At 39.3% G+C, this 24,662-nt stretch overlaps 1 protein-coding gene across 1 annotated transcript in view; it reads right to left on the bottom strand.

The window, feature by feature from the left end:
- The window catches only part of VAMP7 (vesicle associated membrane protein 7), a 66,575-nt gene extending 42,707 nt beyond the window's left edge, over positions 1-23,868 (bottom strand). The window contains exons 1-4 of the mRNA XM_024753971.1: positions 23,756-23,868; positions 9,618-9,772; positions 4,060-4,117; positions 1,927-2,064 (exon numbers count right to left, since the gene is read on the bottom strand). Of these exons, the coding sequence (XP_024609739.1) occupies positions 1,927-2,064; positions 4,060-4,117; positions 9,618-9,763 (342 nt within the window). The 5' untranslated portion in view covers positions 9,764-9,772; positions 23,756-23,868. The remainder of the gene's footprint in view (positions 1-1,926; positions 2,065-4,059; positions 4,118-9,617; positions 9,773-23,755) is intronic.
- Positions 23,869-24,662: the final 794 nt, after the last annotated feature.

The following is a 24,662-nucleotide window of genomic DNA, read 5'->3' as shown; positions in this document are numbered from 1 at the left end:
GTCTGATCCAGGCTCCTTTCAAATTACTGCTTCTGCTCTGGTTTCCAGAGCATGTGAGATTTTATACATGCCCTTTAAGAGTGGAGTCTATTTCCCACAGCCCTCTGGCACTCCTGAAATGAAGTCCTGCTGGCCTTTGAAGCCAAATGTTCTGGGAGCTCATCTTCCCAATGGAGGACCCCAGGGCTGGGGAGCCTCATGTGGGGCTTGGACACCTCGCTCCTTGGGGAGAACCTCTGCAATTGTAATTATCCATTTGTGGGTCACCCACCCAGAGGTATGGATCTTGATTATACTGTGTCTCTGCCCCTCTGTCTTACTGTGGTTCCTTCTTTATATCTTCAGTTGTATAAGATCTTTTCTACTAGTCTTCTGTTCTTTCTCATCAATAGCTGCTCTGTAAATAGTTGTAATAGTTGTAATTTTGGAGTGCCCATGGAAGGAGGTGAGCTCAGGGTCTTCCTATTCCACCATCTTGGCCACCAACCTGACCCTATTTACTTTCAAATGGGCACTGGTATATATTTTGCTGGTGATGTTTTACATAGCTTCACATATATGAATGTTTCCTAGTGGAAGTATGAAACAAACCAACTGATTGAATAATAAAGATTTATAACTATTTAAAGGAACTTCATCCCTACAGGATGCATATTTAGAAGTGTAATCCTCAAAAAGGGTATTAAAAAGGAGAAGTGAAAAGGAACGTATTCAATTACAGTAAGTCTCTTTTTCTCATTCACAACACCATCACAGATAAAACTCATGTCTTTGCACTCAAATAGTTTCATGGATAAAAGGTAACTAAGCATTTTTTTAAGGTCTCCACATCCTTAGTCATCAGGGAAATGCAAATTAAGACCACAATGAGATACCATTACACACCCACAAGGACGAATTACATTAAAAAGACAGACCATAACAAGTGTTGGCAAGTATGCAGAAACACTGCAAGTGCTAGTGGGAATATAAATGGTACAACCACTTTGGAAAAACGTTTGACAATTCATTATAAAATTAAACATCATTCACCATATGACCCAGCAATTCCATTCCTAGGTATTTACCAAGGAGAAATAAAAACACGTCTGCACAAAGATTTGTACATGGATGTTCATAACAGCTTTGTTTGTGACAGCTGAAAACTGGAAGTAACTCAAATATCCAGCAACAGGTGAATGGAAGAAACAAATTGTGGTGTATGCATACAATACTACTCAGCAAAAAAGGAAACTACTGATTTATACAACATGGATGAATATCAAAAAGCTTACACTGACAAAACAAGGAAGACACAAAAGAGTATATAATGTATGATTCCATTTATAGGAAATTCTAGAAAAAATAAAACTAATTTATGGTGACAGAAAATAGAGCAGTGGTGGCCTCAGGCAGAGTGATGGGGAGGGAACTGACTGCAAAGGGATATGAGGAATCCTTTAGGGTCATGGAGATGTTTTGTATCTTGAAAAGGGTGGTATTTCACGGGTGTATACATATGTACAACTTTACTGAGTGGATAATTAAGTATTCATACAGATGAACAGACTTTCAAATGACTGACTGAGCTGTTCAAAAATTAAATTTGCCTCGTGGGAGGGTAGAGGTTAATGTATAGGTTAAGAGGTCATTTGGCATGTTGAGTGGATTTACACATTAAATGGGTAGTTGAAGTAGATGATCTTTAATCTCTTTCCCAACCCTGAGATACTCTGAGCACCATTTATAGAGAATATCACCAATTATTCACTTTCCATCCTAAAATGGCCCTTGTATATATTTTTTTAATCAGGGAAGTTTTGCTATCTTGGCATATAATAACACAATCAGAAAATTACACTGCAGGTCAGAGTCCCCTATATTCATGGTGCTTTAAGGTAATAAAGAAGATATGAATCAAATACTATATCCTGAGAAAGATCTTACCAGCTGTGCAGCCAAGACACTTGAGAACTCACTATTCATGGCATATGGGAGCGCTGTTTGTGCTCTTGAACCATATGTAGTCTGGAACCTCTTTTTTATCTCATTCAGAAAATTAAAGGCTCTGGAACGCTCAAAATCCTGAAAGGAGATCAACACAGAGTTTACATTACAGTAAACAAAGACGATATGGATGATTAACAACAACCAGAAGAACAGCTAACATGTACTAACAATGATTCTATGAGGAGGAACTGACCTCATTTTACTAATAAAGAAACAAAAGCTCTGAAAAGGTAACTAACTTGCCAAAGGTGAAACAACTAGTAAATGAAAGAGCTGAGAGTCTAATCCAAATATGTTTGATTACTGCCAACTAAGATAACAGTACCTAGGTTAGCTTCTTGAGAGCAGGAATTGGGTTTTACTCCATCTATATCTTTCACAGGATCTATCAGAAAGCCCAGCACAAGAAGATGCTTAAGAAATCCATAATAGTACAGTCTTTCACATACAAAGATAACACTATTGACATAAAGTTTGAATTGATTTTTTTCAATAGTGGTGATACATTTGAAAAGATCAAGGGATGTACTCTTATCTAGTCCCAATCAAAAAGTGTGTGTGTGTGTGTGTGTGTGTGTGTTTGTGTGTGTGTGTAACATATATACAAAAATATAATTATAGCTCAAGAAATATAAGACTCAACTCTGACCATCCCAAATTTAGTGATATTTCTCACCTACTCCAAGCACTTTCGCATCAGTCATTTCAGATATAGCTGTATTTTTAAAATAACTTTAGAAAATACTGTGAAATCAGGGAATATAAATCATTGTGATGATCACTGTGGTTGACACTCATCTCCATTTCACCTAAGATGATTAGTCTAAGCCAAGAGTTCTTAAAGTGGGGTCAATGGTCCAAATTCAAGGAGCTGATGTACTTGGATAGAAAAAAAAAAAATCTCATCATTATTTTCACCAATCTTTAACTCAAATTTCAATTGTGAATGTGGTAACAAACCGGAGAAGTATTTAACAGTACCTGTGACTTTATCAACAAGAGAAGTCTTTTTTTCATATACCATCAGTTATAAACATCTCTCAAAATATTATTTATACTCATCACCACATCAAAATAATTTTTATTTATTAGACCCATGAGAACTTGTTATTTAATGAATTCATAAAGAAGCATATACATTACTATATCAATATTTAAAATATTTTGAATACTGTATATAATTGGTTTTATTTAATCACACATTTAAAAAAATTCTGGGAGGGGCCCATGAGTGCCAAAGGGGTCTGTGATACAATAAACGTAAGAACCCTGACCTATGGCAATCATGCCAATTCCATGCCTCTTGTCAGTGATCAATTTAGAAATAAATACGTAACCTAGTCCTAGCCAATAAGTCATGAAAAGAAGTCTACTTTGAAAGCGTGGGGAGGGGAGGGTGTGCATCTGGGAAGTTTCCTCATTCATACAGTAAGAGACTTGAGAAGACATAGTCCGTCTTTTTTGGACACAAATAAATAAGCATGTGGCTCCATGCAACCATAAGGGGAATGTGTCCAGGAAGAAGCTAACACTAGGATTGCAGAGAGGAGAAAGGACCTTGATGACCACCATTAAGTTACTGAGCATTTTCCATCTAGAAGCTACAAATACTCAAAAACAACCTACCAATGTGAACTACAGGTTTACAAAGCTGATCATAATGTATTGTGATTTTGTTTTCCCAAAGTCCACATACATTAAAAGAAATTCACTATTGATTGGAGGAGTGAAATAATCTATTTACTATTTCAGATAAATAAATTTTGAGGGGGTCTGATACCAAAGAATCATAATTATGAACACCAATTCTCACTACACAATAAAATAAACATAGAAATTACAAGAGGTTAAGCTAAAACTCTACAGAACCAAGTTGATTTGCATATACCCAGATATCAACTTTCATTTTGTTTTGCTGCTCTATATGATAAATACAAAGTATAGAAAAAAATTTCCAGCTACAGACATTATATTCACATCACCTTTACCCACCACAGATACAGATAATTAAGAACCGGCTCTATTAACATTACACATACTTAAATAGCAACATGTCTTCAAGTTACTTACATCATCAGTGATACAAAGATATACAATCCTGTCTTGGCAGATGTAATGAAACAAATAACTGTAGAATAAAAGATATAAAACTTACTGTGGTTATGAGTAATATCTCTTTCACTTCTATCTATGTATAAGAAATTTTAGTACTGCCAACGTGACCATATTATTTATAGATACTGTCTATTCTCCCTCTCCCCTATATACATGTTCCTCTGAAGTCAAACTGATAGAAATAAATAAGAAATTAAAACAAGCTACATAGTGCAATGTTATGCACATTACCCATTAAAATAATAACTGCAAAAGCATAATTGGACTTTTTTTTTTTTTGGCTGTGCCACGTGCCTTGCAGGATCTTAGTTCCCCAACCAGGGATTGAACCTGGGCCCTGGCAGTGAAAGCGCCAAGTGCTAACCACTGGACCGCCAGGGAATTCCCAGATACTTAAGGTTTGAACAAGAGATGACATCTGAGGGACACATAATTAAGAATAACCCCCAAATGGGCCATACAGTCTTCTTTGCCTTCTCCTAAGATTTCATAGCAAACACTTTTTCTACTGAATACTTAACAGTAACATTCATTTGGCATCTACTTTGAACTAGTTACTGGGCTAGGTGCTGAGGATACAAATAAGCAAAAGCATCAGTCCCTGCCTTTACAGAGATGAAAGTGCAGGCAATTGTGGAACAACATAGTAAGCAGGATGATAAGGAGTTAAGGGTAGTACATGGTGCTGTGAGGACATAGAGGTGACACCTAACAGAGTTTGTCAAAGGGTAACAGGAAAACATCCTGGAGCAAGTGATGCCTGAGCTGATACCTGAAGACTAAGTAAGAGACGGCAAAAAGAACAAGCAAGAGTGTTCCAGAGTGAGAGACCAACAAGCTTAAGGGCTTTGAAATAAAAGAGCAAATACTGGGTTTAAAAGTAAAATTAGTTAATATGACTAGAGCAGTTGTCCCCAACCTTTTCGGCACCAGGGACCAGTTTCGTGGAAGACAATTTTTCCACGGGCGGGGAAGGGGTGATGGTTCAGGCGGTCATGCGAGCGATTGGGAGGATGGTTCAGGTGGTAATGAATGTGAGCGAGCAATAGTTCAAGCAGTAATGCGAGTGATGGGGAGCAACAGATGATGTTTTGCTTGGTCACACGCCACTCACCTCCTGCTGTGTGGCCCGGTTCCTAACAGGCCTTGGACCACCACCGGTCCGCAGCCTGGGGCTTGAGGACCCCTGGACTAGAGTATAGAATGTAAGGAAAAAATAAACTGCTTGCACAAATGAGGTTGTAAGTAAGCAAATATCATGCTGTATAAGACTTTCGAACCTCACTATGCATTATCCTAAGAACAATGAACAAGCATCAAAGGGTTTTAGCCTGGGAGTGTGATCAGATTTGCCATATAAAAGGATGCTTAGGCTAAAGTGTGGAGAACTGACCGAAAGGAGGACCAGACAGAAGACTATTGAAGTAGAACAGTGAGAGAAACAAACTAAAGTACTATGGGCAGTGAAGAAGAAGGGACTGAGAAGAAATAATAGAACTTGATAACTGGCTACTGGGGGTGAGGCAGAGGGATAAGTCTATTTTGCTTCCCAGATTTCTACCCTGGGCAAGTAGATAGACAAGAATACTTGTTGAATTGTATTATTAATGTTCACATAGAGGCTTGATATGAATTACAAGGAGGTATGGGAACTCAGGCAAAATGTCTTCCTCCACCACTGAAATTGTTGACATCAACTCCACCAATGATTTCCACACTGCATATTCAGTGGCTCTCTCTGACACATTTGATAGTGCTGATCACTTCCTTCCTCTAGAAAGTGTTTTCTCTCCACTAGATTTCTTAACACCAGGCTTGCCTGGTTTATATGGTAGTCTCTTTCGCTCTCTGTTGATGTCTTGCAGCATCCGGAGCCCCCTGCTTTTCTCACACACATTCCCTGGAGGGTGGCATCCACTCTCTTGTTTTGCTGTCAATATCTGTTTTCAGCTACTACAATCATAATGATTCCCAAATCTAAATCTGACCTATCTCCCGAGCTCCAGGCCTGCATACAACTGTCTACTAGACATATCCAACAGGAGTACCATAGACAACTTAAACACTACAGGTGCAAAAATGAAAGTCATCATTTTCCCCACAAAATTTGCTTCTCCTAAACCACACTTGGGAGTACGTTGGTGCAAAGACCACAGAAGGTAATGAGATATGGTCCTTGCTATCAAGGAGCCTATAGTCAGAGGATAGAGACAAAAAATAAAGATAGCAATTATAACACTGCTTCATAAGTGTTACAATATGAATAAACACAGGATGCTATGGAGATACACAAAAAGGGGGCACCTGGCCCAGTCTTGGAATTCAGGGTTTCCAGAAGAGGAAACGTATAAGCTCAGGAAGACAAACTCAGATTTTTAAAAAGTAATAGCTATTGCAAAGGCTAGGAAGAGAGAAAGAACCCAACACTGAAATGCACATAGCTGAGTATGGCTGGAGAACAAAACTGAGGGCTCAAGTAAAGAGAGATAAGGCCAGAGAAGGGAGCAGGGGCAGATCTTGAAGAATCTTTCAAGTAGTGTTAAGGAACTTTACCCTGAGTACCTGCTGAAGGAAGGGATATGATCAGAACTGCCCTTTAATCAGAAGGATTAAAGTGACAATTAAGAAAGTATTTCATTTGGAACCTGTAAAAGGAGCAAAAATTTACCGGGGGCCTAGGAATGGAAGGACATTCCAAGACACAAAATCATGAAAAACGTATACCAAAGCTTGAAATAACATAGATAGGTCAGGTAATGACAAAGATTTCTATAGAGATAAGGAAAGAAAAGTCAGGAATAGACAAAATTGTGAAGGCTGAGTTTGGGCTTTATTCTAAAAGCAATGGGTTTTAAGCAAGAAAGTATAATCATAGGAATGTGAAATACAGATTTAAGGAGGGATCAACTAGAAGCAGAAAAACCAGCTAGGAGGAGGTTATTAGAAATGCGAAACAATGAATGCCTGAACAGACACTATGACAAGTGAGGATAGAGGAGATTGAAATACCTCCTGGAGGAGAATGGCAAGGATTTGGTTAAGGAGTCAAATACGATTCTGAAGTTTTAGGCTTAGCCAACTGAATGACTGGTGATGCTATTAAAGAAAGAAAGAAATAGCAAAAGGAAGGTCAGATTTCAGGGAGAAATGATTTTCATACAGTAAAATGTACTTTTTTCTGTTGGTGTACAGTAATAAAAGATATTTTATTCCCAAACTGATTGGGATTATGGAACATGATTATAGGAAAGAAACTAAGGCAGAAGGTTAAAAAGAAAAGACAACTCAGTGATAGAGACTTACTCCAAAGGATACCGGGTAGGACTGGGTCAGGATGCTGGTGGAAAGACACAGCAGATGGATAACATCACTTTCTTGCGCTATAACCACATTTTCATTGGATTACATAGTCTAGCTTCTCTTGTAGCTATAGATATGGCTAGTGACTAAGTTCTGCCTGATAAAATATGAGTGGAAGAAACATGCCCTACTTCCCAGTCTTGCCTCTACAAAGATGACATGTGCTTTCCCTGAGCACTTTCCTGGGAACTGACTAGAAACACGATCGTTGAGCCCAATAAATTTTTGAAGAAACCCTAAAGCCATACTCACAAGAAACTGAGGTCATTTAACCCAGAGGTAACTTCTTAGTCCCTAAACTACACCAGGCAGTAACAGACTACAAAACCTATACAGTTCCCAAAGATGACACACTAACACCCATTCTGGATGTGGCCAGAGAGGATAATGGACCAGGAAGAGCCTCCTGGAGAAGAAAGAGAGAAAAGATGAAGAATTTCTTCCAAGAAAGCAGAACCACTAACCACTCCCAGGTCAGAATAAGAGTCTCTGAAATTGCTGTGGAGTAGTTATTTGAATATTGCTAAGAAGCAGTGACATCTATGTGTTTCTTGTTCTTCCCTTTTCTAAATCGAGGTTTACAACTTCCACTTGGTGATGCTGTTCTTATTCCACCAATGTCTGTTGGGTTGGTCTGATGAAACAGGGAGATCATATGACTTGTCTTTTAGTTTGTTGTTAATGGGCCACAGGAGCCACTCCTGGGCGTGATGGAGAGGACTGCGTATCACTCGGACTGTCTGGACCTGGAGCTGCACACAGCGATCAGATGAGTCTTTGGGGCCACCTCCTGCAGAGAGGAGGTATGCTCCATGTTTGGGAAGAAGAGTACATCCTAATATTTTGGTGGCCCAGAAGAGTAGACTGGAAGATTGCAAGTTGTCTCCTGATGTCCTATAACTTCCTCCAGAGTAACAGAGTTTTAGCTGAGCATATGGCTGCACAGCTAGAGATGACAAATTCTAGTCTCCACTCCAGCTAGGTTAGCTACATAACTATGCAGTCAACAATAAACTGTCAGGCCACTTCTGGGCTTTGCCTTTAAAAATACTGGGCAAGCACAGGGAAGTAACAAGAACTAAAGAAGCTGCCTTGGCCAGAGTTGGAAGGCACTAATTAAAAATGGCAGAGCCACCCCACCAGTCCCGAAGTACTCATCTCTGGGCTATCTCATAAATTAATACTGTATTTTGGGTTCTCTCTCTTACAGCAGCTTAGACTAGATCCTAAATTATACAAGGAGTTGGCACTGGAAACCAATAAGGACCTCCTTCTGAGATAGGGTCTAAGGAAATTAGGATGAGTTAGGTAACAAAAGATTGTTAAGTACTGAGGAGGAAGGTTGAGGCACTTTTTATGATTACTAAGATTTCCCACCTATGCCCCCTCCAATTCGTTCTCCAACCAGCCACGACAGTGATCTTTCTAAAGAAAAAGCTTACCAAGTCACACCCCAGCTGAAAACTTTCAATGCCTTCCCATTGCCCATACGGTAAAGTACAACCCCTTAACATGGCCTATGAGGCCCTACAGGACTTCTCTTCTGTCGGTCTCTCTAGCTTTATTTTCACCATGTTGGGCACCAGTCACAGACAAACACCTGCAGTTCACTAAATATGCCTCCATGCTTCTCTACCAGCTGTTCCTTCTGCCTGGAATACCATCCCCCTGTCCACTAGCTTCTACCCTCTACTGTGATTACCTATGGATTTGACTGTCTCCTTCATTAAACTATAACCTCCATGAGGGCAAATACTGAGTGATTTCTTGTATCCCCAGCACCAAGCAAAGCGTCTGGCGATAGTCAAGTGCTCAGTAAATATTTACAGAAAGAATGAAAGAAAAAAATATTCTTCTTCTTAACTACATCAAGTTTCACATGTACTAGAGCTCTATAGCAAAGTCACTTTTACATCTAACATTTCCATATCTTTCTTTAAAATATTAATATCACTTTGATGACAGAATAAAATAATTTTTAGTTAAATTTAAAATTAATAGAACCAGACATTTTCTAAGCTGGTAAAGATTATTGTTCTGTCAGCTTATTCAAATTATCTACTGAGAAGCTTGCTTTTCTAGTTTTCTACTTTTCTGATTATAATAATATAATTCACTTCTTTCACCCGCTGCCCACACAGAGCAGAACTCACTTGCCGTGTGAGTACGTTAGCTTGTTATTTTCAGAAGGTATCTTAGCCAGAATCTGCTCTGTCACCTCCAGGAAGTTGCCTCCACACCAAGCATGTTTGGCAAGGATAGTGGTTCCCCTGGCAACAACAGCGAAAAGAATGGCCATGGCTTCGATCTATCAAAAGGAAAAAAGACACATAAGACTTAGAATATTTCTTTGACATAATCTTTCAAAAGTAACTTACTATCGTTATCAACATCCATCTGGAGACAGTATTGACCAAGGCACTGTAACATTAAACAGAACAGACTTAACAACAGACTTAACAAAATCACAGTCTTCTACAAACTTATAATCTAAACCACACTGATATGCATTCATATTTAGAGAAAAACCAAATGCATACACATAATATATTTTTATGTGTGTGTGTATATACAATGTAATGTATATGTGATACACGCATACATACACATACATTACACTGATACATAGGTTGCATTTACAAATTACACAGCACAAACTGTTATCATCCTCTGAAAAGCAATGACCATAGATGGCAAAGGGACATAAAAATGTCTTCATCCTTTAATAAAGTAATCCCATCCTGAAAATTTATCCTAGGGAAATAGTTCAACAGCAGTTAGATTCTATATTCACTAATATACCTATTAACAATAATAATAGCCCATATTTATTAAGCACTTACTATGCACCAGGCACCATTTTAAACACTTAATTTAATCCTTACATCAATGAAATTAATACACTATCATGATACTTACATTAAAATGAGGAAAATGAAATATAAATGACTTAAATAATTTGTCCAGAATTACAGAGCTAGTAAGTGGTAAAAGATGGGATTTAAACCCAGGCAGTATGGTTCTAGAACTCACAATTTTATCCCTATACTATATTCTGCCTGTCCTACGAAGGCATTATCCATCACAGAAATAAACTGAAAATAACCTGAATCTTCTGCAAGAGAGGAATGGTTCTATAAATTATGGTAAGATCCTTTATAAACAAAATATTTCTAAAACAATACAGAATGAGTTTAAGATTACAGTAATACCTTGGAGGTATTGCAAGTTCAGTTCCAGGCCACCGCAATAAAGCAAATATCACAATAAAACAAGTAACGCGAATTTTTTGGTTTCCCAGTGCATATAAAAGTTATGTTTACACTATGCTGTAGTCTATTAAGTGTGCAATAGCATTATACCTAAAAAAACACAATGTACATGTCTTAATTTTAAAAAACTTAACTGCTAAAAAATGCTAACCATCACCTGAGCCTTCAGGGAGTCACAGCAGTAACACCAGAGATCACTGATCACAGATCACCATAACTAACATACTGAAAAAGTTTGAAATATTGCAAGAATTATTAAAATGTGACACAGAGACATGAAGTACGCAAAATACTGTTGGAAAAATGGCACTGACAGACTTATTCAATGCAGGGTTGCTACAAACCTTTGATTTGTTAAAAAAACAAAAACAACAACAAAAAACCCCAGCAATATCCGTGAAGCACAATAAAGCAAAGTGCAATAAGAAGAGGTATGCCTGTATTTTCCTCGTGTTTATGAATTTGTACTAATTTTTTCCCCACAGAATAGCCTGGTTTCTCTTATTTAATGGCATGAACTCATAAAAGAGATGAACAAATATCTTCCTATTCTTCAACTAACTCTTCAACCTAATGTTATTTGTTAACATGTTCAGTTTCATCCAATAAGCCAGAGTCATCTTGGGTGGCAAAGTGAGAGTCACTTATTAAAAATTCAAATCCTTGGTATAATTCCCTGAAATTCTGATTCAGTAGGCCTGAGGTGGGGCTCTGGAATATATACTTAAGAGCCAAGCCTGTCTGGATGCAGGCGATTCACGTGACCACGTTTTGTGAAACACAGCAACTATAAAATGCTTGAGGTCAGGGAATCCACTGATTCCCTCTTGGAATGCCTCTGGTATGAAGGACAGCATACAGAACGGAAATGCTCATGTGTCTCTTGAGCTGAACTCCTCTTGGAGACTCTTCATTGCACTCTCTAAATGAAGGTGTTTCGCAGGGTTGTGTCCTCAGCCATCTTCTTTCTGGATTTCTCCACACACATATGTAGTAGCATGTTATAATTTCCAAATGACTTTCTCATACACTATATCCCTTGAACCTAAAAGCCTCAACTGACCACGTAACATGCTCCAGGTACTGTTCCATTTCTTAAAATTATCATCTACACACTATCTCTGCTTCTCTATCTTCTTTTAATTCTTCTCTTCTATAATCTGGCTTTTCCCCTCAACACTCCACAAAACCATGCTTGTCAAGATCACCAACAGCCTCTACATTGCAAACTTCTGTGGTCATTTCTCTATTCTCACCTTACTTGACCTCTCAGAAATAGTCAACACATCTGAATAACCCTCCTTCTGGGAACACTCCTAAATGTCTGGCTGTTCCTTCTGTCTTCTTGCTGAATCCTTCTCCTCTAGCTGACCTCTAAATGTTGACTTTCCATGGGTACTGGTTCTGCACTCTCTTATCCTAGATGAGCTCATCTAGACCTGCCATTTTAAACATGCTTTATTTGCTGAAGATACATTGCATACAGAAAAAACCAAAGGCACAACCAAAGTTGAGGGAAAAACCAAAGACAAAACACAAGGCATACCAAATAGTTGAGGGAAAGGTACATGAATAGAGACCCACAAAGAAGATGGAGGAGGACCAACCAGGAAAGTGAAAGGAAAGCCAGAAGAGTATGGTGGCCTTGAAGCCAAAGGAAAAGAAACCTTGAAGAAGGAACAAGTGTCACCTCCCAGCTCTGTTCACTGATACACAGTATTAAGATTATAAAACAGTCACTGAAATTTTATAAGGAAGTAGGTCATTGGTAAGGGTCAAAGAGACATGCAGTGGAGTGGGAAAAAAACACAAAGAGAAACAGAGATGAGAAATCATATGGTCCCTGAGACAAAGAGATGAAAAGGTAGCAGCTTCAGTCCTTTAGCAGCTTCAAGAAGAAAACTGAGTTTAGCAACAATACAAAAAGATCTAGTGTGCTAGCGGACCATAAGTTCGTTATGAAGTGTTATGATGTAATTGCTTAAAATTCTTATGTAATCTTAAATTACATTAAGAAACAGGGTGTCTTGATCTCTTTAAGTACTATTGCCATTATACTCTGCGCTCTTTAGAACACATGTGTAATACTGAGTTCAATTCTAGGTACAGTATTCTAAGACTGGACAGAAGGGCAAAGTATGGTGAGAGACCTGGAGATTGTATCACTTGAAGAATGGCTAGAGGAACTAGAAATATTACACATGAAAAAGACAGCAATCTTCAAGTTTATATAAAGTATAGTCACCTAGAAGAGGGAGGACATTATTTGGAATATAACTAGGAACAGTGAATATAAGTTATAAGGATAGCTATGTAAGTTATGCATAGCAGTGTTTTATTCAATAAAAGCAGTCCTCAATTTTAAAAATGCCTATTAAACATTGGGTACATCACATCCAAAACTTTACTTTCCTCTCAGATGTCACTAATAAACATTTCTTGAGGGAACCTTCAAGATGGCACAGGAGTAAGATGTGAAAATCACCTTCCTCCCCACAAATATATCAAAAATACATCTACATGTGGAACAACTCCTACAGAACACCTACTGAACACTGGCAGAAGACCTCAGACTTCCCAAAAGGCAAGAAAATCCCCATGTAGCTGGGTAGGGCAAAAGAAAAAGGAAAAAACAGAGACAAAAGAATAGGGATGGGACCTGCACCTCTGGGAGGGAGCTGTGAAGGAGGAAAAGTTTCCACACCCTAGGAAGCCCCCTTCACTGGTGGAGATGGGTGGGGGAAGCTTCAGAGCCACGGAGGAGAGCGCAGCAACAGGGGTGCAGAGGGCAAAGCGGAGAGATTCCTGCACAGAGGATCGGTGCCAACCAGCCTCACCAGCCTGAGACGCTTGTCTGCTCACCCACTGGGGTGGGTGGGGGCTGGGAGCTGACTGGACCTGCCTAAGAGGCAAGAGACCACTGTTTTGGGGTGCGCAAGGAGAGGGGATTCAGAGTACCGCCTAAACGAGCTCCAGAGACGGGCGCAAGCCATGGCTATCAGCTCGGACACCAGAGACAGGCATGAGATGCCAAGGCTGCTACTGCTGCCGCCAAGAAGCCTGCGTGCAAGCACAGGTCACTATCCACACCTCCCCTCCCGGGAACCTGTGCAGCCCACCACTGCCAGGGTCCCGAGATCCAGGGACAACTTCCCTGGGAGAACACACGGCGTGCCTCAGGCTGTTGCAACGTCATACTGGCCTCTGCCTCCGCAGGCTTGCCCCACATTCCGTAACCCTCCCTCCCCGCACTGGCCTGAGTGAGCCACAGTCCCCTAATGAGCTGCTGCTTTAACCCCGTCCTGTCTGGAAAGGAACAGATGCCTGAGGACGACCTACATGCAGAGGCGGGACCAAACCCAAAGCTGAACCCCAGGAGCTGTGCGAACAAAGAAGAGTAAGGGAAATTTCTCCCAGCAGCCTCAGGAGCAGCAGATTAAATCTCCACAATCAACTTGATGTACCCTGCAGCTGAGGAATACCTGAATAGAAAATGAATCATCCCAAAGTTGAGGCAGTGGACTTTGGGAGTAACTGACTTGGGGTCTGCTGTCTGGAACTGATTTCAGATTTTTATGTTTATCTTAGTATAGTTTTTAGCACTTATTATAATTAGTGGATTTGTTTATTGGTTTGGTTGCTCTCTTCTTTTTTTCATTATTACCTTTTTATTTTAATTATTAAAAAATTTTTTTTTATTATTCTTTTTTTCTCTTTTTCTTCTGAGCCGTGTAGCTGACAGGGTCGTGGTGCTCTGGCCTGGTGTCATGCCTGAGCCTCTGAGGTGGGAGAGCTGAGTTCAGGACATTGGACCACCAGAGAACTCGTGGCCCCACGTAATATCAATCAGCGAGAGCTCTCCTAGGGATCTCCGTCTCAACGCTAAGACCCAGCTCCACCCAACAGCCAGCAAGCTCCAGTGCTGGATGCCCCATGCCAAACAACTAGCAAGACAGGAACACAACCCCACCCATTAGCAGAGGGGCTGCCTAAAGTCATACTAAGATCACAGACACCCCAAAACACACCACTGGTTGCGTCCTGCCCACCAGAACAAGATCCAGCCCCGCCCACCAGAAAACAAGCACGTGTCCCCTCCACCAGGAAGCCTACACAATCCACTGAACCAACCTTACCCACTGGGGGCACACAGCAAAAACAACGGAACTACGAACCTGCAGCCTGTGAAAAGGAGAACCCCAAACACAGTAAGTTAAGCAAAATGAGAAGACAGAGAACACAGCAGATGAATGAGCAAAGTAAAAACCCACCAGACCAAACAAATGAAGAGGAAATAGGCAGTCTACCTGAAAAAGAATTCAGAGTATGATAGTAAAGATCCAAAATCTTGAAAACAGAATGGAGAAAATACAAGATATTTAACAAGGGCCTAGAAGAACTAAAAAGCAAACAAACTATGATGAACAACACAATAAATAAAATTAAAAATTCTCTAGAAGGATTCAATAGAAGAATAACAGAAGAACAGATAAGTGACCTGGAAGATAAAATAGTGGAAATAACTACTACAGAGCAGAATAAAGAAAAAAGAATGAAAAAAATTGAGAACAGTCTCAGAGACTGCTGGGACAACATTAACCACACCAAGACACAAATTATAGGGGTCCCCAGAAGGAGAAGAGAAAAAGAAAGGGGCTGAAAAAATATTTAAAGAGATTACAGTTGAAAACTTCCATAACATGTGAAAGGAAACAGTCAATCAAGACCAGGAAGCACAGAGAGTCCCATATAGGATAAATCTAAGGAGAAACACATCAAGACACATATTAATCAAACTATCAAAAATTAAATACAAAGAAAAAATATTAAAAGCAGCAAGGAAAAAGCAACAAATAACACACAAGGGAATCCTCATAAGGTTAACAGCTGATCTTTCAGCAGAGACTCTGCAAGCCAGGGGGAGTAGCAGGACATATTTAAAGTGATGAAAGTGAAAAACCTACAACCAAGATTACTCTACCCAGCAAGGATCTCATTCAGATTAGACAGAGAAATCAAAAGCTTTACAGACACACAAATTTAAGAGAATTCAGTACCACCAAACCAACTTTACAACAAATGCTACAGGAACTTCTCTAGGCAGGAAACACAAGAGAAGGAAAAGACCTACAAAAACAAACCCAAAACAATTAAGAAAATGGTAATAGGAACATACGTATCAATAATTATCTTAAAAGAAAATGGATTAAATGCTTCAACCAAAAGACATACACTGGCTGAATGGATACAAAAACAAGACCCGTATATATGCTGTATACAAGAGACCCACTTCAGACCTAGGGACACATACAGACTGAAAGTGAGGGGATGGAAAAAGATATTCCATGCAAATGGAAATCAAAAGAAAGCTGAAGTAGCAATTCTCAGATCAGACAAAATTGACTTTAAAATAAAGACTAAAACAGGAGAAAAAACGGACACTACATAATGATCAAAGGATCAAACCAAGAAGAAAATATAACAATTGTAAATATTTATGCACCCAACCTAGGAGCACCTCAATACATAAGGCAAATGCTAACAGCCATAAAAGGGGAAATCGACACTAACACACTATTAGTAGGGGACTTTAACACCCCACTCTCACCGATGAACAGATCATCCAAAATGAAAATAAATAAGGAAACACTAGCTTTAAATGACACATTAAACAAGACAGACTTAATTAAAATGTATAGGACATTCCATCCAAAAACAACAGAATACACTTTCCTTGCAAGTGCTCATGAAAAATTCTCCAGGATAGATCATATCTTGGTTCACAAATCAAGCCTCAGTAAATTTAAGATAATTGAAATCATACCAAGTATCTTTTCCGACCACAACTCTGTAAGACAAGATATCAATTACAGGAAAAAACTGTAAAACATACAAACACATAGAGGCTAAACAAAACGTTACTAAATAACCAAGAGATCACTGAAGAAATCAAAGAGGAAATCAAAAAGTACCTAGAAACAAATAACAATGAAAATACGATGACCCAAAACCTACGGGACACAGGAAAAGCAGCCCTAACACGGAAGTATATAGCAATATGATCCTACATCAAGAAACAAGAAAAATCTCAAATAAACAACCTAACCTTACACCTAAAGCCATTAGAGAAAGAAGAACAAAAATACCCCAAAGTTAGCAGAAGGAAAGAAATTATAAAGATCAGCTCAGAAATAAATGAAAAAGAAATGAAGGAAACAATAGCAAAGACCAATGAAATGAAAAGCTGGTTCCTTGAGAAGATAAACAAAATTGATAAACCACTAGCCAGACTCATCAAGAAAAAAAGGGAGAAGACTCAAATCAACAGAATTAGAAATGAAGAAAGAGAAGAAACAACTGACCCTGCAGAAATACAAATGATCATGCGACAACTACGAGCAACTGTATGCCAATAAAACGGACAACCTGGAAGAAATGGACAAATTCTTAGAAAAGTATAACCTTCCAAGACTGAACCGGAAGAAAGAGAAAATATGAACAGACCAATCATAAGCAAAGAAATAGAAACTGTGATTAAAAATCTTCAACAAACAAAACCCCAGGACCAGGTGGCTTCACAGGTGAATTCCATCAAACATTTAGAGAAGAGCTAACACCTATCCTTCTCAAACTCTTCCAAAAAGTGCAGAGGAAGGAACACTCCCAAACCATTCTACAAGGTCACCATCACCCTGATACCAAAACCAGACAAAGATGTCACAAAAAAAGAAAACTACAGGCCAATATCACTGATAAACAAAGATGCAAAAATTCTCAACAATATACGAGCAGAATCCAACAGCACATTAAAAGGATCATACACCATGATCAAGTGGGGCTTATCCCAGGAATGCAATGATTCTTCAATATACGCAAATCAATCAATGGGATACACCATATTAACAAACTGAAGGATAAAAACCGTATGAAAATCTCAATAGATGCAGACAAATCTTTCAACAAAATTCAACACCCATTTATGATAAAAACTCTCCAGAAAGTGGGCATAGAGGGAACCTCCCTCAAAATAATAAAGGCCATATATGACAAGCCCACAGCCACCATCATTCTCAATGGTGAAAAACTGAAAATATTTCCTGTAAGATCAGGAATATGACAAGAGTGCCCACTCACCACTATTATTCAACATAATTTTGGAAGTTTTAGCCACGGCAATCAGAGAAGAAAAAGAAATAAATGGAATCCAAATCGGAAAAGAAAAGTAAAACTGTCACTGTTTGCAGATGACATAATACTATACATAGAGAATCCTAAAGATGCTACCAGAAAACTACTAGAGCTAATCAATGAATTTGGTAAAGTAGCAGGATACAAAACTAATACACAGAAATCTCTGGCATTCCTATATACTAATGATGAAAAATCTGAAAGGGAAATTAAGGAAACACTCCCATTTACCACTGCAACAAAAAGAATAAAGTATCTAGGAATAAACCTACCTAAGGAGACAAAAGTCCTGTATGCAGAACACTATAAGCCACTGATGAAAGAAATTAAAGAGGATACAAACAGATGGAGAGATATAGCATGTTCTTGGATTGGAAGAGTCAACATTGTGAAAATGACTATACTATGCAAAGCAATCTACAGGCTCAATGCAATCCCCATCTAACTACCAATGGCATTTATCACAGAACTAGGACAAAAAATTTCACCATTTGTATGGAAACACAAAAGACACTGAAGAGCCACAGTAATCTTGAGAAAGAAAAACAGAGCAGGAGGAATCAGGCTCCCTGACTTCAGACTTTACTACAAAGCTACAGTAATCAAGACAGTATGGTACTGGCACAAAAACAGAAATATAGATCAATGGAACAGGATGGAAAGCCCAGAGATAAACCCATGCACATACAGTCACCTTATCTTTGATAAAGGAGGCAAGAATAGACAACGGACAAAAGACAGCCTCTTCAATAAGTGGTGCCGGGAAAACTGGAGAGCTACATGTAATAGAATGAAATTAGAACACTCCCTAACACCATACACAAAAATAAACTCAAAATGGATTAAAGACCTAAATGTAAGTCCAGACACTATAAAACTCTTACAGGGAAATATAGGCAGAACACCTTATGACATAAATCACAGCAAGATTCTCTTTGACCCACCTCCTAGAGAAATGGAAATAAAAACAAAAATAAACAAATGGGATCTAACGAAACTCAAAAGCTTTTGCACAGCAAAGGACACCATAAACAAGACTAAAAGACAATCCTCAGAATGGGAGAAAATAGCTGCAAATGAAGCAACTGACAAAGGATTAATCTCCAAAATACACAAGCAGCTCATGCAGCTCAATATCAAAAAAAACAAACAGCCCAATCCAAAAATGGGCAGAAGATCTAAATAGACATTTCTCCAAAGAAGATATACAGATTGCCAACAAACACATGAAAGGATGATCAACATCACTAATCATTAGAGAAATGCAAATGAAAACTACAATGAGGTATCACCTCACACCAGTGGGGAGGGGGAAGGGTAAGCTGGGATGAAGTGGGAGAGTAGCACTGACATATATACACCCCCAAATGTAAAACAGATAGCTAGTGGGAAGCAGCTGCATCGCACAGGGAGATCAGCTCGGTGCTTTGTGACCACCTAGAGCGGTGGGATAGGGAGGGTGGGAGGGAGATGCAAGAGGGAGGGGATATGGGGATATATGTATACATATAGCTGATTCACTTTGTTATACAGCAGAAACTAACACAACATTGTAAAGCAATTATACTCCAATAAAGATGTTAAAAACAAATAAGCATTTCTTACTCTTTCCTATACTGCTAAAAATCACACCTGTAATCAAGTCTCACATGGGCCCACTATTATTATCTTGCAATACAATCTGTAATGCCTTAATGAATATTGGGACAATAGAAACAACTGTGGCCAAAAGAATACTGCATTTGAAGTCCGAAAACATGGCTCTGCTAATTATTAGCAGTATGTGAATGTCCATTAAATGATAGAGTGCTATATAAGATCAGATTCAAGAGGAAAAAGAATTAAACTATAAGCCAGAAAGAGAAGAAAAAAGAAGATAATGGAATATAAAGGCAAGTTGTCCTAACACTGTTCCTCCCTGTTCTCTTACTCACTCCTTGCTTGGTCCCACAGCCATCATCCCAATTCTACTACATTCCTGCTAAGAATCCTGTATGAGTTTCCTGTGGCTGCGTGACAAAGTACCAAAAGATGCAAGGCTTAAAATAACAGAAATTTATTGCCTCATAGTTTTGGAGGCCAGAAGCTCGAATTCAAGATGTTGGCAGGTCCATGCTCCTTCTGAAATCTGTAGGGGAGAATCTCTTCTAGAATCTCTTCCTAGCTTCTGGTGGTTTGCTGGCAATCCTTGGCGTTCCTTGGCTTGTAGCTGCAGCACTTCAATCTGTGCCTCCATAGTCACATGGCATTCTCCACGTGTGTCTATGTCTTCACATGGTAGTCTCTGTCTCTTCCCTTCTTATAAGGACACCTACTCCTGTATGACCTCACTTTAACTTACATCTTAATTCCATCTGCAAAGACCCTATTTCCAAATATGGTCCCGTTCACAGATAGCAGGGGTCAGGATTCAACATCTTTTTTGAGGACACAACAAATCCCATCTTGGGAACTCACCAGTCCTCCCAAATCACTCCTACTCTCCCCTCTCCACATATTCATATCACCCCAACTTGCCTCCCTCTCTTCTCCAAAACCTCTGTCTCACATCCTTCCATAATCATATTAGAGGCCTGTCCTTAGAATGATGGGCCAGAAGAGCAACCTCCAACAGCTTAGAGTTAGAAAGACCAGCTTCTACTGCTCAGAAAGTTTTAAGGAAAGAACATTTTTGTTTCAGTTGCTGGGATTCCAAAAAAAAGATATGCTACGGGGGAATCCGAGTGAGAATTCTGAATGTAGTTTTTTATAGAGGAATTATTAGAAATTGTGGTCAAGGTCTTTAAGTCCATTAAAGGTTATATATGATGCTATTCGTTGGCTTAACAACCGAAATGCCATAAGTAGCATTATTTATAGAAAAAAATGCACCCAGATTTTCAAACAATAATCTTACAAAGGAAAATCTGGGATATATCCATTTGTAAGGGATTGCCTGCATTAAATATATTGCTAACAAAATAGCACAGCAACAACATAAATGTCCCTCCTCAGTGGAGGCATCTTCAAATGGAAGTTGAAGATGGTTTCAGGGAACTGAGGAGGGTAAAAGGACGAGTCGGTGTTTCTCACACTCAAGTCTTTGTGTTCTGAGAAATTTTTTAATTCTGTATTTTTATTTTGATAACATTAAAAATATATACGAATACCCGGATTATCTACATGTATACCATATAAATGAGTGATGGCAAACAATTCAGTGCTGCATTTGCATTACGAAGGCATAGGTGCCAAGAAATTCCCTAAAACAGTGCTTAATTTTTAATGTATTGGAGGCATGTCTAGCTGCTCCTAGGCTGACACATCCTAAAATCATAATGACAATCATGACTCAAGCACTCTTGTATTCCTGTTGTGTTTTTTAATCAGTTATAAGGACAAAATTTATACTTTGCAGTAACGATTTACATCTGAAAGATATCTGCATGGAAAAAGCCTTTTATTTTTAAGAACTGAGACTTAGTTTTCTGACATTCTGAAAATGACAGTGTGGAAAAATAACTAACTCATAAATTATCTCAAGCTAAGCAAAAAATAATACTCAAAGGTGTTTGTACCAAATGGAACCCAAATGATACTATAATGTGCTGTATGAATAAACACTGCGCAACTATTCAAACAGAAGAAAGAAATGGAAGAATTAACTCGTCACATAGCGCATGGCAATAGCCAATGCCAAATCAAAAGAAAGCATTTTGTATCATTATCTGTATTACTGCAAGGAAATGTATTATGTTTAATCCTTGCAACAGTTCATTAGCAGAATGTTTCACAGGAAATACATTATGGAAATTAAATTTTTTCCACCATTGTATCATGGGGCATACTATTAAATTGTCCCATTACATTAAATGTGGGGGGCATGGAAGGTGCTCAGGAAAAAGATGGGAACTCATTTTAGGAGACAGCTATGAAACAAGAGAAGGCACAGAAGTGAGAACATGCTTGAGAAGGTAAATAAACTAGCCTGATGAGATGGAATGGTCCACATTTGGCAAATGAGAAGGTTTTGGGATAAGTCTAATGGCCATATGTAAAAAGAAGGCCTTGTATAAATTAAGTAACTTGTATTTCCTGAAATAGTTTTTCTATTTCAGTTCAACACATGTTCTAAGGCTTTACTATATGGCACCCAATATAGTAAACACTGGAGGTATGAAGACCAGCAAGAAAGGACATCTATACTCAAGGAAACCATAGTAAAATATGGAAGACAGACATAAACAAATAAATGCAATAAACTTTAAGGGTGAATAATCTAAGAATGCACCCAATTGTTTAGAAGATTTCTTAAAGTTTTGTGATTATCTCATCTTGGATGAAGAAAAAAAAAATGCAGGTGTCAGCCTATGTATTGGGAATTCCCTCAGTATACAATTATTTCTTCTTGGAAGAGAGGTCAAAGTGTCTGTTTTATCCTTACTAGGTTCTCAATGTCCAGCACAGTGCCTGACATATAATAATCCCTCAAATATTTAATAAACACTGAGCATGCTTTGGTTTTAAATATACTATAAATGACAGATAACTTTATATTTAGTAGGACCTGGCAAGAACAATAGTTTGATTACCAAACTATCTCCCTAAGATAAAGGAGTCGAGCTGAGAATAATCCAATCCTCAACTCTTCTTAGGCAGGAACTAAGCAAATGACAGAAAAGCCACCAATTCTGATGTAATAACCTTGGAGGAGACAGAAGAATGAAGAACAAACATTGATATGAAAGAGAAAAAGAAGAAGTGTTTATGAAAATCCTGAAGTCTGGTCACAGATCAAGACTATTCTTGTTGGTATTACAAATATTCTTTTGCGGTGATGCTCTGAGACCCAACCCAACCCTTCTAACTTTCTCAGGACAGAAGACTACCCTGTCAAGTAAAACATTTGTTCTATTTTGCATTAACCACCACCACCATATAACATCACCTTGATTCTTGTTTGCCCCTTCCACACACACTCACAAATATGTAAGCTACTGAGAGTAGCGATCTTCTATGTCTTGTTTCCAGCTATATCCCTTGCACTTATAAGAGTGTCTAGCACATATTAGCTGTTCAATAAATGTGTGTTAAACAAAACATATGAGTGGCTCTGCTCTCAGTCACAGCTTTTCAAAGGGAAAAAATGTCCGAAACATGACAGTATACTCCAGGATCAAGGGTGGGACAATGGAGGTACAGGTAGTTGAGAGCAATTAATAAGACAAAAAGAAAAGGACTTGATAACTGATTGTTTGTGGGGGTTATGGAGGAGGGAGGTGTAAAGCATTTACTAAAGAATCTAGTACGTGGTCAGTTTGTTGAATATTGGCCAATAGTAATAAGAAGAACAACACTGTACAGGTCTGACGCTGAGGAAATAGGTCGGGGCAGAGATATAGAGCTCCTATCCGAACTGAGGAAGAAGAATTACAACACTGGGCCTTGGAGGAAGGGCACGCAGAGGGCTAGGAGCCTAGAAGTAGGAGGTTAAGCAGAAAGTGACGTCATCGAAACAAGGGCGTAGAGAGTTTTTAGAAGATTCAAGAAATCTCAAGATATTCAAATGGTACAAAGAGGTCTTGCAGAATGCAAACTGAGGGAAAGTTAACATTCTTTTTTCCTCTGTAACAACTTAAGTGACGCATTCTGACTCTTTCACTCGAGGCCCTGTTAGCGGCATAAAACGCACTTCACCAAAACTGGACCTGTCCGACAATTCGAACTGTCGACACCAGAGAAGCCCTAGTCAACCTTGCAGTGCCTCCTAATTCCACCTTCCCGTCGACACCTCTGCCCTCCCTCTGCCATCGTCTCCCCGCCTTCGGCCCAGCGCTCCCCGCTGCTTTTACCTGTCTGGACACCGTGTGAGAACTCGGGGATCGGGACAGAGTCGCGCCGGTTAGCGCGGGGTCGCCAACTGCCTGCTCCCGGAGGAGGCTGAACCGGACGCCGCCGGCTTCCGCAAAAGCGCCCCGCCCGCGCGCGGCTTCCTGGGAATATGAGCGCTCCTCCAATGGGAGCGAGAGGAGGGGAGGGGCCTGCTGCGTTCCCAACCTCCGCACTTCCCAGGAGCCGCACTGCATTCTGGGAGTGGTAGTTTCGGCTGGCCTATCGCCGATCGCCGAATCTGTCACTCGCTCCATCAACAATTCTTGTCATAAACAACATCAAGCGCTGTTCCTTAGAGAAAGCGAGAGAATGCCCGGCCACAAAAAGTCCACCGGCGGCATAAATGAAGAGCCGAGCTTTCCCCACCGTCTCCCTGCTTAGTCTCAGCAGGTAACGTCGCCTGTTACTTCACAGACAAGATAGAATTCACCTGACAGGAATTCCCTCTACTTTCGCCACGAAATTTTTTTAACCTCCTTGGATCCCTCAGCAATCCTTTCTCCCATTCTTTTGCAATAATAAAAATGGTAATAATAATAATAAACCAACTACTCTCCTTTGATGTAAACTCCCTCATCCCCTTTACATCCCAATTCCTTCTTGCTTACTCAGTCGAGCTCCACTAATAAACTAGTCTGTCTCGTGTCTCAACGGCCCCCTGCTTATTTGCCCTTTATTATCAGCATTTAAAGATTGTCAAAGTTTCTCTCAACTAAAATATTCCAAAGTCACCTTTCTCAACCCCACACCACCCCAAACCTCTCACCACACACAGACTTAACTTCTCCTTTCCAGTCAAAATTCTCAACCGTGTTGCTAGAATAGACACTTTTTAATCATTACAATACTTCAACTCTGCAGTATTTT

The sequence above is a fragment of the Neophocaena asiaeorientalis genome, unplaced genomic scaffold (assembly GCF_003031525.2).
Source record: "Neophocaena asiaeorientalis asiaeorientalis breed wild unplaced genomic scaffold, Neophocaena_asiaeorientalis_V1.1 scaffold488, whole genome shotgun sequence".
Taxonomy (NCBI): Eukaryota; Metazoa; Chordata; class Mammalia; order Artiodactyla; family Phocoenidae; genus Neophocaena; species Neophocaena asiaeorientalis.
Note: the sequence above shows the minus strand (reverse complement) of the source record. Positions and strands in the feature narration are given on the sequence as shown.